The sequence below is a fragment of the Artemia sp. Qi Xiang Cuo genome, chromosome 5 (assembly GCF_049724085.1).
Source record: "Artemia sp. Qi Xiang Cuo chromosome 5, ASM4972408v1, whole genome shotgun sequence".
NCBI classification, from domain to species: Eukaryota; Metazoa; Arthropoda; class Branchiopoda; order Anostraca; family Artemiidae; genus Artemia; species Artemia sp. Qi Xiang Cuo.
The window spans coordinates 68,058,223-68,072,179 of record NC_142798.1 but is presented as its reverse complement, the minus strand read 5'-3'; the positions used below and the strand labels follow the sequence as shown (position 1 = coordinate 68,072,179).

General features: G+C 34.2%; 1 protein-coding gene across 1 annotated transcript in view; it reads right to left on the bottom strand.

The window, feature by feature from the left end:
- LOC148952428 (mutS protein homolog 4-like) overlaps nucleotides 1-13,957 on the bottom strand; it is a 114,803-nt gene that overhangs the window by 75,997 nt on the left and 24,849 nt on the right. The window contains exons 2-4 of the mRNA XM_089088956.1: nucleotides 10,514-10,620; nucleotides 6,699-7,523; nucleotides 363-554 (exon numbers count right to left, since the gene is read on the bottom strand). Coding sequence (XP_088945082.1) covers nucleotides 363-554; nucleotides 6,699-7,523; nucleotides 10,514-10,571 — 1,075 coding nt within the window. The 5' untranslated portion in view covers nucleotides 10,572-10,620. The remainder of the gene's footprint in view (nucleotides 1-362; nucleotides 555-6,698; nucleotides 7,524-10,513; nucleotides 10,621-13,957) is intronic.

Below are 13,957 nucleotides of genomic sequence, written 5' to 3'. Positions count from 1 at the left end.
AAGCGAATTCCCCCGATTGGGACCCCTGCTGAGACATTTTGCATGGGACTACCTGACATGGAGTCGTTTAAATTATCAAATCGGCCGTAAAACCAAATTTAGCACAGGTTTACAATGGTTGTACTTGTGCTTGTGCAATGATTGAATCCGGAGGCGCCAGTAAGCGATTATTTACTACAAGTTTTTTTTCTTTTTCTGCCACCGAGTCAATACATTACATATCATACATTGATCAAAATCAAAAGACTTCGTCCATAAAGAGTCGCGCTACCCGGGTTCCAACCTTATTCGGATACTCTCCCTAATATGACTAAGTTGAGTATTGCACTGTATAAACTAACATTAAATCTAAGGCACCTTACCTACAATGGAAAGAGGCTCAGCTTCGGAACTTCTACCAGAAGAGCCAATGGAACGGCGTGGAGTAGCAGAGCGGGGTGTACTCCCACTTCCAGAAAAGCTTCTTGAAGCCGATCCGTTAGAGCGGGAGTTACTTGGCGTTAGACGGCTCTCAGGGCGAACGAATGAGGTTGCAAGAACCTCGCGACTACGCCCTAAAAAAGGGGAAAAAAGAATAGTGTTGAAGCAAAAATTTTCTAAACTATATTTTATTTTATCTTAATTTATTGTATTAGTATTAGTATTAGTTTTTCACTATCCTTTTATTCATCCATTTAAAATCTGTTTTTCGTCTTTTTTTTGGATTTTTATAGTTTTTTTTTCCAAATCATTATGATTTTATTCGGGTCAATTTGGCAGATTGCCAAAGATAGTCCTTTTCGGTCAACCATCTAGGGCCAAAGGAAAAGCAGATGGTTCCCTGGTTGGGGTAAGAGGATGTTGATAGGAAATATTTGAGGGAAATGGGAGCTTAATGGGTCGGTGTCAAGAGAGAGGCTTTGAATAGATTGGGATGGAGAAGGAGCATGCGTAACTGTCTTTGCCTCGGGTGGCTTGGTGCTGCAGTGGGTTTTTAGTAATAGTAGCAGTAGTAGCAAAAAAAAAAGAATTTACCCTTCGTTCAGTGATAAATATCCGAAAATGATCAATAAAATACACTGACATTTGTGTCCATATTTGTGTGCAACAGACGTTATAACTTAGAACGAGCAAAAATTAGCGTCATTAAACCCATTACTAACGATACTAGGGTACAATCCTTTCCTTCCTTGAAATACACAAGAACCGAAAAGATGAAGAACAGGCCTGGGTATTTCAATTTATGATTCCTTACAAAAACTGATTTTGAGACTTTCCGTATAATTTTCTACATTTTTTCATTTCCTTTTTTTAAATTCCCCCCCCCCCAGGGATAAACTCATGTGTGCTCAAGTTTACATTAAGCATGGGCACTGTTTCTGTTTTCTGTTTCTGTTCTGTTTTCAAAGTACCTATTTCTGTTCTGTTAATACAAAGAAATAGAAACAGAACAGAAACAGATGACCTGTTTTTATTTACCTGTTCTCTTCTGTTTCTGTTTTTACAATAGCCATTTTGTCCTGTTTCTATTTTTTTTTTCTACATGTTTTTCTTCTGTTTCTGATTTTATTTTAGTGATAGGAGAATGTAATATTCGAGACTTTCAAACTTACAAAATAGTGTTTTAAATCATATTTTGAAATTGTGAAGAAGCGTGGTTATGCCTCATACAATTTTAAAATTGGAATGTAAGTAAAATGATGGAACTAACTGTGTCTAATATATTAAATATTGCTACTATGTTGTTTCAGCTAGGAAGAATTAGGGCCTAGGAGTCAGATGAGAGTAGGTATGTGTGTAAATAGGAGGACGGTAAAGGTGTAGTTTAGTTCCACTAAACAACTTGTTTCTTACTGTACATTATTCAGTAAATTGAGCAGCAAAGTTGCACAGATACTGTCCAGAGACAAGGGACCATTCTTTATTTCCAATCGATCAAAAGAAGCTGCTCTACCGAAGCTCTGCTGCAAAGCCCTGTTTAAGGACAAATTGCAACTCTCTGTGTTTGATAAGACAGATATGAAAAAGCTTATTTAAAAAACAACTGGGGGCTTGAAAGCACCATCCTGGGACACCATCTATCATCACATAAATATTGCTGCCATAAAAAAAGAGTTGAACAGAAGGCTGCTTTGAGGTCTGCCACTAAGGCTAGGCTGACTTGTGACTGCTGGTCTGCAAAAGGATCTGGTTTTATAGGCATCACTGCCTGGGAGAAAGTACAGTAATAGCAGCTACTAGTACAGTCCAGCTATTAGACAAAATCAAGCGGCTCCTAATAAAACCGTTGCAAACGTCAAATGTAAAAAAACTATTTCCAGTATACCTAAGTTTTTTTGGACTCAATCATTTCCAAAGCACTATTCCATCGCACTTTCATGTCAAGAGGGATATGAGAACGAAGGCCACTCTCTTTACAACGTCTTCTTAAGTTACCATGCTGGACAGTGGAAACTTTCTGTTTTCTAAATAATGTTCGCAGTTTTTTCAATATTTGAGCAAGTGTATAGTGTCTTCGGATAGCCTATGCTGAAACATCGTTTACTCACAGACCCCCAGCTCCCCGCTGTTCTTCTCCATTACTTTCGCCACCCTTTTCCGTAGACAATGCATCAGTTTCATCAGTCTTCAACAAAAGTATCTTTACTTCCGGAGTTTTCAGAACAAGGAACAGAAAAGCCGTCTGAATAATTTTCACCAGTCGGATCGACATCTTCGATTAAGCCTCTTGAAATGTGAAACACTGGTGCAACCTCTGCTCATTTTTCATCTTCCTGAAATACTAAAAATTATCCTGCCTGCATAGATGCCATATTTTGATTTTATAACGGCCGTGTAAAATGTAACTCTTTCATAACAGGACAATTCTCCCCCTCGAACTTAAATCTCTTATATATTCTGACATTAAAATAAAAATAGAATAGCGAAAGAAAAACATAATTTTACTATCGAGCGGTCAAATTATAAAAAACTGGAATTAAAAGTGACTTGGGCAAATATTAACCAAGACTGAAAATAGAATTTACATGACAACTGCTACACCAGCAGTATTGGTTTTTTATACTGATTCTATATATACATAATTCTTTCAGTTTTTTGTTGCCCACCCAAAACCAAAAATCTGAGAAAATTGGCCTGATTTTTGAAGAAAGGAGAAAACATCCCCCAAAAAGCAAGCGATCTTATTTAAATAAGATCCATAGAGGTTTCAAGCTCCAATCCTCAAAATGTGGAATTTTGCTTCTTTTTTTTTCAGAAGAAACATCGTCGATGCATGTTTATTTGTTGATTTTTTTGTTGCTGTTTTTTTTTTCAGGGGTGATTGTATCAAACTAAAGGTCCAAGATGGGAGGGAAATCATTCAAACGTAAATTTAAAGCTCTTTTTTAAGTTACCATACAGATTGGGCCAGGGGAAAGTCTTGTTTTCAGCCATTTTAGGCCACCAAACTATGACTTTACCCCAAAGAGGACGAATTTGGAATGAATTTAAAATTCTGAGATGCTAATGTGATTTTCATTAAGGTTCTATAACTTTTAGGGCATCTTCCTTCCTTTTTTCGAAAATCAGCCAAATTTTCTCAGGCGCCTAACTTTTGATGGGTAGAATTAAACTTGATGAAACTTATATATTAGAAATCAGCATTAAAATCTGATTCTTTTGATGTATCTATTTATATCAAAATACCGTTTTCTAGAGTTTCGGTTACCATTGAGCCGGGTCTTTCCTTACTTACAGTTCGTTACCACGAACTGTTTGATTAACAAGAACCTCTTTTTTTACCTCCGTATAATTAACAAGAACGTCTTTTTTTTATTAAAGAAGCAATAAGATCGATGCTTATCAATATTTTTAAAGGGTGGGACACATTTTTTCCATGAAAATAAAGAAGGCCAGTTTCAAAATTGTCGCTTGGGTCCCAATAATTAAATTAGCTCAACTAGAGTAAAAAAAGTTTTTATATTTTTTAGAAAAAAAACTGGAGTCTTGGATCTGTCAAAGAAAACAAAATTAAAAAGAAAAAGCAAATATTTCGATTTGATCCAATTTTTCGCGATCGGGGTACAAGTCAAGGGTACCAATTCCGGAAAATACAGGGAGGAAACAAGGCTTTCGTTCTATTCTCTGCATAAAGATGAAAAAGGCATTTTTCAAAATTTCAAGGGTAATTTTAGCTTGAGAAAAACAAGACATCAATTAAAAGAATTTTTCGACACCTAGGGGGGTAAGTTACCCTCTTCCTGTAGGTTCGCCTGCATAGAACATGGTAAAGAAACAAAACCATCATTAATTACAACGAAAAGAGTATTATAATTCTAGTGATTTATAGTCAATAATCTAAGATATGATAAGATTTATTCTTCATTAAATATACTTACAATAATGCATGTTATTATTCCCCCAAAGGCTCATTGGCCTGTAAAGAAGGGGGAAGATAAATGAGTTACTTACTCAGAGATGAAAAACAAAACAAAATTTAAAATTATCAGTTACTCACAGACATAAGAGGAAAAGCAGAAGAAAAGAAAATATAGCTAAAATAAAACTATAGAAACAAAAATAGAATAAATAAACTAAATTAATTAAGTAGACTAAAAAAAACAATAATAAAAAAAAAAACAGATAAAAATAACTTCTACGAAGCCAAAGAATTTTTAACAGTTTTTTTAAACGAACCGAATGAGTGGCACCCTCGAGCTGATTCAGGCAACTTATTTCAAACAAACTGACACGCCATTAGAGGATTAAAATCTGACCTTATGCAAGGGGTACATGGAACTTGAACATGATTTGTCATATTGCGAAGATTATAAATATTTTGATTCAAACTTTTATTCAAATTTTAAGCGAGTGCAAATTCTTCATAACAAAGTGATAACACTTATTGGTGGACACTTGGAAAACGTTAATGACGCTTGGGCGTGTTATAATGAACTTGAGCAACTTCGAGATAATCAAGCAGGAATATGCTCGTATCAGTATTGGAATTGTGTCAGTCCTGAGGTATTTCATGATTTTGTAAAGAAAATAGATGACTCTCATAGTTAAAGTACTCGCAATGCTGATAATCTAGTCACTGAATACAGAAATTGAGCTAGAGCAGGGTTTTTGGTCAGATATCTGGGTCCTAAGGTTTAGAATTTTCTTACAGAGAGCATTAGGCCGGCGGAACACCTTGGTTTATTTAAGAGTAAAATAAATAAAAAATTCTTTTGGGTCTTCCTTCATTGATGTTTTTGTTTTTTTCCTTTTCTTTTCTCTTTTTTTGCTTCGATTATTATTTTTTTCATATTTATTAATTCATGTTTCTATTTCATGTTTTCATGTCTTCATATTTTTATTTCCTTGATTAAAGATTGATCATAATTTGGTTGTTATATTTCTTTTTTTGTATGTTTTGTTCATTTATAAATTATTTGCTATATATGTGGTCATCCATTATCAAGTGCGTTCATGTCTTTCTTCGGGCAGCCACTTTGATTAATGTTATGTGCTATACCATTTTGTAATTAAACGAATTGAACTGAAAATTGAACAATGATTTGTAAAAAAAAAAATATACTTTCCCTACTCTATAGCGTTGCCACAACTAAGGGGATGTTTAGAGGGGGGGGGGGCGAAATGAAACTCTTAAACATTTGCATGGTTAAATTAATTAGACAAGTTAAGACAAGAAATTAATTAAACAAGTTGAATTAAACAAGAACAAGGTTGAATTGAAAAACAAGAAATACTGGAAAAAGTTTCAATTTTCAATACCAAGCTTTCTTGCGAATAATAGAAATACAGAGCCGTATCCAGATTTTCATTTGGAGAGGGGGGGGGGAATAAAGAAGAAGGGGTTTACCTCTCATGGAATTTGTCTAACGGTCTCAAAAAAAGTTTTTTTACCCGTATTTTAAGAACAATTTACGAGTCGGAGGAATGAATTTTGCTCTTTAGATGAAATAATTTTTTGCCTGCAATTCTAAAACCGATTTACGGGTTGGGTAAATCTTGCAGGAGGAGAGTTAGCGTTCAATCTCGGTACCTACACTCCTTTTGATACGACCGTGAGGAAATATAGGATTTAGTTAATCAAAAGTTCAAACACGGATTTATTTTTTTATAACATTGCTAACTAATTTCACAAATATATAGTTTATATGCAGCCATACAAAAAAAGAAAAAAAAGTGGTACCGTTGATATAGGTAAAAAAAAAATCAATTTTCTCCCGTTAAAGAAGAAACAACAACTGTCTATAATCTTCTAACTGTCAACCACTGCCTATATATCTTCCGCTTAATAGGAATAAGATAAAGAATGAAAAATAAGTTGAATAAAAAATGTTGGGTACTTCTATGTTAAACGCACTCTTTTACATACTGCAATGGAAACCAGCCACGAAAACAGGTTTAGTTCAAGACACCGCTATAGGGTAATACAATGTATAGCGTGGTTTTCATTGCGTATACGATGTTTAAACTGTTGTTTCCGGGGTTTAGGGGGGGAGGTACCTAGGTTAGGTTAGATTAAGTAATAATATATGCTATGCTTTACCCCCCCCCCCCCACCCCCTAATGTGGAAATATATAGCCCAAATTTGTTTCTAAACTATTCTATATTCGTCCTATTTTATTTTAAGCATTAACTAAACTAGCACTATGTAAAAGAGTGCGTTTAACATAGGAGTACCGTTGTAAAGCAAGCACTATTATTACTAAAAATTATATCATACCTTTACTCTCGCTAGCCTCAACGGTTTTCGATTGGACAGTGGCTGAAAACTGGACACTCCTTACTGATTCAGATCCTCTTGCAACACTGCTTCCACCCGTATCGGATCCAGTCCCATTTACGGTTGGTCTTCTTAAAATGGGAAGAGGTCTCAAGCCTGTGGGCGCCATTGGATCAAATTTCTGGCTCTCTCTGGAGGTACTTTGTGCGTTTGGCTGTGAAGCACCACATTTTGAGGATGAAGATGGTGCACTTTTACCTGCATGATTTGCTGACACCGATAGTGAGCTGGCGGATACAGAGTGTTCAGATACGCGGTTTGCTGCTAAGGAAGTTGAACTGGTAGATACTGAATTGTCAGATACACGGTTTGCTGATAGAGAGACTGAGCTAAGGGATGTTGAGCTTGCAGACGAACACTTTGCTGACAATGAGTGTGAAACAGCCATTGATACAGTTTTAGAACTATTTACAAAATAAGAATTTGTCCAACTCGAGTTTGCTTCGGTTTGAATTTCTGGTTTAGATACCCTTTTAAAATTTTGAGGAGTCTTATTTAGTTTAGAATCTATCAGATTCCCAAAGGGAGATACACTTGGGGTAAAAACATTTTCAGATCTAGTTGGCAACTTTCTAGCCCTGGAGCTCAAATCATAAGGGACTTCACTCGCTTGTTTCGAGGCTGACAAATCAATTGGTTCCAAAGTAGGTTTATCAGAGAAATTTCTCATGGGGGGCAACAAAAAGTCATCTTCCTCGGTGTCTTTTCGTATATCACCTCCTCCAAACAGATTTTCAATTATTGCATCACAGTTGGATTCAGCTACTAAAATAAATACAAAACGATTGTAAGCTGTAACTTAAGAAACAAACACATAATTCTCGGACGTCACTCTTTCAGTCATGAATTTTTATTTGACTTAAATATTTTTAGTCAAAATTTTTAAGTTTTCGCGCAAATTTCAAATTGTTTTTAATTTAAGAGAACTAACAGAAAGGATAGCCCTCATCCTCAGTAGCTATTTAAATAGTACAAACCATAGGTAGAATAGAATAAAAGGAAAAAATAGAAATATATGACAAACGCTAAGACTTTTTGGAAAAAAAGTATATAAAAAACGATAAAACGCGACAATTTTGACTTTTCTTCTATTTTTTTAATGTTCTAACAATCTCAGTTGTTTTATTACAGTAGCAAGTTTTTTCCCAATCCCAAAACGACAAGACAGTATCAGCCTTTTGCAACCCGTAGGCTTTACGTAAATAATTCCTTATGCCACTCACCCTTTCCACCAGTCAATAAAATTAAAATATGGAAATAAATAACAATGGGTAAAATTTTTAATTCAGACATAAACTAAATTCATGAAACACGAAACGAATTTTTGGAAGACTATATGAAAAACAAAATACTTCAAAGATCTTTTCAGGTTGTATGGGCTTTATTAGTTTTTCATTGAAAGTTTTACCCGTTGTCATATATTTATATTATATTATATATTATATAGTCATATTCACATTTTGTTTAGAAACAGAAAAGCAGCATTTTGGTCTCAGAGACTAATTTGCTGATAGTATAAATGGTCTACCTATGGAATTCACAAGAGTTAACATCCAATGCAAAGAGTGTGGGTAGCTTATAAGAGCGGGAACTGGCACTAGTATCAAAAAAAACTATCAACACCATCTATCGTTTGGCAACACTTAGCATTTTTTTTCAGCTTTGTAATCGTTTTTGTCAGGAACTTATTATACTCAAAATAGGCCAGGTGTCGCCAAAGGCTAGATGGCACTGATAGTTTTTTTTGTCGATACTAGTGCCAGTTCCCACTCTTATAAGCTATCCATGCTGTTTGGTCAAATATACTACAACTGAGGACTAAGAGAGTTCAAGGCGACAAAAATTAAAAAAAAAAACTAAAGAAAATAACGAAATATTTAAAAAACAATGCGGAACCTCCAAAACATCAAAACATGGAGCTAAAGTTGATAATATACAGTTTAAAACATGGCACAAACATATTCCATAAATCTAAGAAATAGCTTTTGTAGAGACCTTAAGATACTGAAATGCAAAAGTTAAATGTTTATAACTACAGTTTACTGAAACATTAAAAAATAGTATAGATTTGAAAAATTTCTTTTTAACTCTGGCGAGCTGTCTAAGCAAGTAAGTTGAATAAGCCGTTCGAAAAATAGAAATATATAACAACAATTAAGACTTTATGAAAAAGAGAGTACATAAAAAACAATAAAGAACTGAACAATTTTGATTTTTTTATGTTCTTACAATCTCAGTTTTTTGTTTATATTAGCGTATTTTTCCCCAATCCTAAAACGATAAAAAAAGTATCGGCCTTTTGCAACCCGTAGGCTCAGCTTAGATAATTCCATAGGCCACTCAGCCTTTCCATTAAGCCTTTAGATCTAAAATATGGAAATAAACAACAATGGGTAAAACTTTTTAATTGATGCATTAAATAAATTTATGGAATACAAATTGACTTTTTGAAAGACTATGATAAATAAAGTAATTCAAGAATCGTTTCAGCGTATATAGGTTTTACTAATTTATTTACTAGTAACTGAAAGTTTTACCCGTTGTTATATATTTCTGTATTTGCATATTATTTAGAAATAGGAAGGCCGCATTTTCGTTTCAGAGACTAATTTGCGGATAGCATGGATGTGTGTTGAAAAGTATTGCCAGATGTTAGATGGCACTGACAGTTTTTTTTTCAATACTAGTGCCAGTTCCCGCTCTTATAAGTTACCCGTACTCTCTGGTCCAACAAATGTTAGATGGCACTATGTGGACTGAGGGGGTTAAAGACAACAAAACGTGAAAACAAAACTAAAGAAAATAACCCAACATTAAAAAAAATGTGAAACCTCCAAAACGTCAAAATATGGAGCTAAAGTTCATAATAAACAGTTTCGAACATGAAAAATACATTCCACAAATCTACAAAATAGCTTTTTTAAAGTATCTGGAGATCGTTAAATGCAAAAATTAAATATTTATAACTACAGCACACTAAAACATTAAAAAATAGTATCTTTTTCAAAGTTTCTTCTAACTCTCCGAACTGTATAAGCGAGTAAGTTGAATAAGCCGTTCGAAAATTTGGTATTGGTAAAAGTGAAAGGGCTACTTCATGAAACCCATTTTTCTGAAATTGGGAGAAAGGCTGTTTTCCTTACAAACTAATTGAAACTAAAGAAAATTTATCATGACCTATGTGTAGGAGATGCAGCTACTACCACTTCCCTCCAAAAAAAGATCGTATAAATTACGAACATTTGATTGTTCTGAAAATGATTTTGGGGAAATTATTCTTTCTGAATGAAAATGATTTTGGGAAATATTTAATAATTATTAACATTTAATTTTGTCTCTCAGTGGCTCCTATGACTATGTTAAGCACCAAGTGATTAGTCACTAATCACTAATTATTGATTATCACTAATGAAACTGTTATAATTAGACAGTTTAATAAAATCACACTTCAATAGTGGCCGTACAAATTTTCAATGCATGGGTTCTAGGTTTACCCAGCCAAAATTCTAGTGGGAGGAGTTGGATTGGCTGTGTGAGAATTTTTTCAGCAGGAGGGGGACCTAAAATATCAAAATGCATATTTTATCTGGACCTTTTTCGATTTTTTCACGAGGAGATGAGGTATTGGACCAATCAGAGTAAATCCCTACCAAGTTTTTTAAAAATGAACACAATTCTCCAATAGTAATCATTTTAATAGGATATAACCCCGCCCCTATTTATGTGCCAATAAAATAAGATTTTATTTTACTTACCACCAGGATTCCTTAAGTTATGCTCTGTGTTTGCTAAAAATTGATTCACAAAATCCATTTTTCAAACAGAAAAGTCTAACCAAATATGAAGTAAAATTGTTCAGTTCCTAGAAGAAAAAGAATGGTAAAAAATGAGCAACTCTTTTCCAAGAATTTGAAGAAAAAAACGTTAATAAATTCAAAGTCGGTTATATCGGAGTAAAAAAAGCGATACTATGTTATCTTACAAGGAATATAAACATGCCATCCCACAAAAATATGTAAAAAATACAAAACGGTATGCATTTTCTTTTTTTCTGTTCAGAATTGTTGGGTAGTAGGATTGGTGGTAGTAATTTATTTCAAAATGCTAAAAACAAAATCAATTTGCTGCACGCAAAAAGCACTTGGGTGGTTTGCTAAAACAAAACAAAAATTAACACAAATATAAGGTACAAGGTATACATGGTACAAAGAAATACAAGAAATACAGACAAAAATAATTCACAAACAATAAACTACGTAATAGCCCTAATTAATAATAATAGTTAATAACAACATTAATAATAATATAATAAGAAATAAAATAACATAAAATAATAATAATAATACGAAATAAAAATAATCCTGAAATTAATAATAAATAAGTGGAATAATTTTTTGCCTAAACATTGTTATCAATTTTATTCCCATTCAATCTCAATGTGCTTCAAGGTAGGCTTACCAAGCAGCCCCCATACGTAGCTTAGATTTAAATGGATTAAGACGTAGTTCTTTAACACTAAAGCTAAGCTTATTGCAAAGCTTAGTCCCTGTATGTATAACCGAAAAAGTAGTCCTACTTGAAACTAGATTAAGACCCTCAATATCTCCTCTTGTCTGAGTACCGTGATAATGAAAATTATACGTCTCAAGAAATACTACTGTAAATTGACCTGGAAGGCACCCATTACAAAACCTATACATAAGAATCAGTGCATTAAATCCCGCATACCAGCTGCAGACATTATATTAAATGGTTTAAGTCTTAAAATCGCTCTTTACAATCACTTGAAAAATGGTTGTTGTTTTTTTATTTAGTAGTCATAAAGCCTCAGCTCTATTGGCAACTTGCCAAAAATGCGTGAAATGCAAAATAAAATCTGGAACTTTCAGCTTTCCTCCCTACATAGACCCTTTCAGAGCTTATGGCACCTCAACATTGTCTTATTACAGGGTATGATTTTTTGGTTTCTGACGGAATAACAACAATCCAGTTAATTAATGGTAATGGAGTAATATTAAAAATGATGGTAATAGGCTTACTAGAACTGCTTCATTTACCAAGAGATGGCCTACTTGCTAAAGCGGCGTGAATTGGATGGCACTTTTTGTAGTTATGCGCCCACTTTCCGCCACCTTGTGTACGTAATTTCTGAAAGTGGTCGCGAGCCAGATAAATGGCGATTGGAGCGATTCTTTGCCATCAAAATGAACAAAAAAAAAATTCGAAATTTCAACCCAATTACTTTTGCCGATAATGGAAAAATTATTCATTAATCAAATAATTAAAAATATATTTATTTTAAGTTCGCATTGCTGGATGAGATTTATTAATGTGTTTATTATTTGACATTCGATTAATGTGATATTTGATATATTTATGTATATACCGAATCTGAATTCTGTTTAAATTTGTAATATATAGAGAGGGTAAAAAAGTCCAATCGGGACCCACAACTGTTTGATCTAGGCCTGACTGGGTGCCCCCCAATATAACAAAATCCTCCCGTCAATAACAAAATTACTAAATACAGACCTCGTCTAATCCCCATTCTCAATTCCCCAAGTACAATGGGTTTAACACAATCATCATGAAGTTACATAAGATCCCTGGATTTTTCCTGCATCTTAAAATTCCATGGGCACTCGTAGAAATTTGACTTTTTGTCAAACAGTTTGTGGTAACGAACTGTAAGTAAGGAGCGACCCGGCTCAATAGTAGCTAAAATTCTAAAAAACTGGAATTTTTATACCAGTAGATACATCAAAAGAATCGGATGTTTATGCTGATTTTAAATGTATAAGTTTAATCAAGTTTAGTCTTGCCCATCAGAAGTTACGTGCCTGAGAAAATTTGCCTTATCTTCGAAAAAAGGGGGAAACAACCCCTAAACGTCATAGAACTTTAATGAAAATCACACCATCAGATTCAGCGTATCAGAGAACCCTACTATAGAAGTTTCAAGCTCCTATCTGCAAAAATATGGAATTTTGTATGTTTTGCCAGAAGAAAGATCACGGATGCGTGTCTATTTGTTTTTTTTTCCCAGGGGTGATCGTATCGATCCAGTAGTCCTAGAATATCGTGGAGGGCTCATCTAAACTGAAATTACAAGCTCTAGTACCCTTTTTAAGTGACCAAAAAAATTGGAGGGCAACTTGGCCCCCTCCCACGCTCATTTTTTTCCCAAAGTCATCCAATCAAAATTTTGAGATAGCCATTTTGTTCAGCATAGCCGAAAATCTAATAAATATGTCTTTGAGGATGACTTAATCCCCCACAGTTCCCGGAGGGAAGGGCTGCAAGTTATGAACTTTGCCCATTGTTTACATATAGTATTGGTAAATGGGAAGTATACAGACGTTTCAGGAGGGATTTTTTTCTGGTGAGGAGGGGGGGGGGGTCGAATGAGGGATTACGGGGGAGGATATTTCCATGGAGGACGTCTCCGTAGGGAAAGGGACATTTTTATGAAGGGGCGCCGGATTTCTCAGCATTATTTAAAAAACGATCAGAAATTAAATAAAAAAAACAAGTTTTTTAGTTTTTTTAGGGAGTAACATTAAAACTTAAAACAAACAGAAATTATTACGTATATGAAGGGGTGAACCCCCTAGTCAATACCTCGCCCTTTGCGCTAAAGTTTTTTTTTGTACTTTCAAAAGAGCTATCTATTCTAATTAACCGGCCTTTTTTATTCAGAGGTTTGTGACTGGAACAAAACTCGACCTTGAGCGTAAAGAGCAAGGTATTGACTAGGGGTAAACTCCCTAATATACGTAATAAAAACATACAAACATAGAATTTCGTTAAGTACGTTTATTCGTAAGTTACGTCATAACAAAATTTCGAGAAAATCATTTAGCCAAAACAATAAAATTAATTTGTAAATTCCATTCTAATTATTCATGTACGGTGAGCCAAAATCAAAGCTGCATTAATTCAAAAACGTTCAGAAGTCAAATATAAAAAAAAACAAGTTTTTTTAATTTAAAGTAAGGAGCGACATTAAAACTTAAAATGAACAGAAATTATTCCGTATATGAAAGGGGCTGTCCCCTCCTTAAAGCCTCGCTCTTTACGCTAAAGTTTTTCATTGTTTTAAAAAATAAAGTTATGTGACAAAGTCAAACTTTAGCGTAAAGAGCGAGGCGGTGAGGAGGGGACAGCCCCTTTCATATACGGAATAATTTCTGTTCGTT